This window comes from Myodes glareolus, chromosome 4 (genome assembly GCF_982192425.1).
Source record: "Myodes glareolus chromosome 4, mMyoGla1.1, whole genome shotgun sequence".
In the NCBI taxonomy this organism is placed as follows: domain Eukaryota; kingdom Metazoa; phylum Chordata; class Mammalia; order Rodentia; family Cricetidae; genus Myodes; species Myodes glareolus.
Genome location: NC_142029.1, coordinates 74,978,154 through 74,981,193, shown reverse-complemented (window position 1 = coordinate 74,981,193; position 3,040 = coordinate 74,978,154). Strand labels below are relative to the sequence as shown.

Genomic DNA, 3,040 nt, shown 5'->3' with positions numbered 1-3,040 from the left:
CCCGGTCTCCAGGCACACAATGCCACCAAAGCTGTTCTGGCTTGTCTGGTGCTTGGAAGTTTGATTAGAACCTCCAGGGCCTTTGTTAACTGCCTGGTGGCTAAAAGACTGTAAATGGGGTGTGTGCTTTGTTTCCTGATAGACTGACATCTTTTCTGCCTTCTCCTCTCTGTCCTCTCTGTCACACCAATCCCTGAGCCTCAGATAGGTCCCCCCACGGTGCCACCCTGTCCCTGCCGGATGCTGCTCAGCTTGGGCCAGCATTGTTCTTGTCCCCACCTCAGGCCAGCCCCCAAGGAATCACATGGCAACCAACGAGGGCTAATTTCTCAGTTGCTTTATTGAGTAGTTAGATGAGACATCACCTTCTGCAGGACAAGTGTCCTCGAGCAGGTACAAGGCGTGCTTAGGGACAGACTGGCAGACAGGGGGTGGGGCAGGGCAGGTGTCTGCTGCTGGAATGCGTTGTGGGCACCAGGGACAGGTCAGCTCTCCACGGGGCTGGGGTTGGGGTTGGGCTCCTGGGCCTGCTCGGGGACGGGGAGGGCCAGGGGCTGGTCTGGGTTCTCCTTTTTTTCCAGGCTGCTCATAAAGGAGCTGACTTTTTCCCTCAGGTTCTTCTCCAGGAAGCTCAAGTGGCTTTGCACGTCCCCCGAACTGGAGCCCAGCTGCTGCCTGAACTGCTCCATCTGCTGCACCAGGGCCTTGTTGAACGTCTCCCCCAGGGGCTCCACGGCGCGTCGGAACTCCTCCACCTGCTGGTCCAGCTGGCTGTTCAAGTCTTCCAGAGACTTCTGCAGCCCCTCGGTGTTGCCCTTCAGCTTGTTGTGCACGTCTTCCACCAGTGGGGTCAGTTTCTTCTGCAGCTGGTCGATGTTGGTGGAGACCTTGGTCTGAAGCTCCTCGGCATTCTTCTTCATCTGGAAAGCCAGGCCCTCGAGCTGGTGGTTGAGCTTCTCCTGCATCCCCTCGGCGAGGGGGGCCAGGCTGTTGCGCAGTTCCTGCAGGTTCTGGTCGATCGTAGCCTTCAGCTCGCTGGCGCGGGGGGTTAGGCGCCCCTTGAGCTCTTCCACGTTCTGGTTAAACTTGTCCTTGAACTCGTTGGCGAAGGGCGTCATTGAGGCCTGCAGGCTGTCCACATTCTCCCGCAGTGTGGTCTGCATGCGCTGCATGTAGGGGGTCAGCTGGCGCTTCAGCTCCTGTGCCTGGGTGTTGACCTGGGTTTTCAGTCCCTCCGCATAGGGACCAAGGTGCTGCTGCAACTTCTGCACATTTTCCCCGAATGTCTGGCTCACGGTGTTGGCGTGGGGCATCATGCGGTCACGTAGGTCCTCTAGTTCCTTTCGAATCTCTTCCTTTACCCTCTCTGTATCCTTGGCCAGGCGCTCACCGAGTTCTACAGCAAAGGGAACCAGCTTCTTTTGCAGGTCATCGGCATATGTATTCACGTTCCCAAGTTTGTCCTGGAAGAGGGTGCTTCGGGGAAAGGTGGAGAGAAGCCCCATTATGCTTGGCAATAGAGACTCTGCTTTATACACCTGCCTAGGTCAGGAGTGTGTCCATGGAAACTGAGACCTCCATCTTGTCCCTGTGGCCCTCCCTGGGGTAGGTCATGCATTCAGGAAATCTACTAGGATTAGTGTTCCTTTGGATTATTATCTGCAAGACTTCTGCTTGGCGTCGGCACCCTTATCTACCCATCACGTGACTCCTTTCCTTGTGATTAAAGAACAGAACAGGACTGGACTTTAACTCCCCCCACCTCCCAGCCCAGGGTCACATTGTGCAACTGTCCGTCTTCAGTGGCACAAGGTCTGATGTCCTGGCACGTGATCAGAGCATCCGCAGACATCCCAACCTCCCTTCCCCTGGCTGCAAGGCACCCATGTTTCTAGAAATCCCACCTCACGGGACATGTCTCCTTTCTCCTTTTACCATGAGCTTGCAATGGGATTTGGCTATTTACCAAACTTAGCACACTTAGGAAGATACTATAGGGATGGATCCCTGGGTCCAACTTCCCTGTTTACAGGGAGATCTAGGTCCAGAGAGGCCAGACTCCCCTGATGAGGAAGGAAGGATCCCAAGTGCTGGTGGCCCATCTCTCAAGTCTCCTTCAAGAAAGCCTGGCTTTGCAGACTGATCCCACTTACTTGAGCTGTTGGGTAATGTCTGACTTCTGGAGTTTTTCCATAGCCTCCTTGGCATTGTTGCTTAGCTGAGTGAAGTAGTCCCACACTACAGTGGCCACCTGGTCCTCATTGACCTCAGCCTGGGTGCCTGGGCAGAGAACAGCCGCAAGTCATGAACAGCGTACATCCCTCTTCTGGACCCTTGCCTCAGCTCTGAGCTGGATGATGCCGGAGTTGGGGTAGCCCAACCCATTTCTCCATCTCTGGGTTAACCCAGAGAGCCCCGGTGCCAATAAGAGCCTGTTCTTGTAGGAGCAGCTGGGCAAACCCAAGGCCCCCCTCAGTTGTCCTCTAGTTCTAGAGCTGCCTTTCCACGCTGCCTCTCGTACACAGCAGCGGCTAAAGAGCTGTGTCCACTTACCGGTGATAGCCACCAGGGCCAGGGTCAGCACCACAGCCTTCAGGAACATCCTGGGCTTCTCGCTGGGCTGCAACAGTCTTGGCTACACTGGATGTTTCCGGCAGTGAGAAGAAACAGTTCACCTGTGTCGCTGCGGAACTGACTGCAGGCAAAGCCAGCCACACATTTAAAGCCCCTCCAGCCCTCTCTCCCCGCCTCCTCCCCAGTGTGTAACTCCACGTTGGAAGGTGACACACCTTCCCAGGAGGCCTCTTGGACTTTAGTGACCCTAAGAAGACAACGTGGAAGCTGACGGAACACAAGCAGCAGGGGGAAGCGGCCTTGTTGGGTTGGCCCCACCCTGTTCAGGAGTCTGGGAATGGTAGCTGGGAACTTCAGGAGAAACCAGCCTGGGAGACAAGGGGTGTCCCTGAGCAGGACTGAGGCCCCAGAGGCCCCATTGGCAGCTCTGGGTTTGTGCCAGGCTTGGGGAACAAGGTCCAGGTCT

At 56.1% G+C, this 3,040-nt stretch overlaps 1 protein-coding gene across 1 annotated transcript; it reads right to left on the bottom strand.

Annotated features, from left to right (window-relative positions):
• Positions 1 to 322: 322 nt before the first annotated feature.
• On the bottom strand, positions 323 to 2,711 carry Apoa4 (apolipoprotein A4). Its single transcript, XM_048417373.3, has 3 exons — positions 2,554 to 2,711; positions 2,154 to 2,280; positions 323 to 1,476 (listed from the first exon to the last, which is right to left on the bottom strand). The coding sequence occupies exons 1-3, from the start codon at positions 2,600 to 2,602 to the stop codon at positions 486 to 488; spliced, it is 1,167 nt and encodes a 388-aa protein (XP_048273330.2). The 5' UTR covers positions 2,603 to 2,711; the 3' UTR covers positions 323 to 485.
• Positions 2,712 to 3,040: the final 329 nt, after the last annotated feature.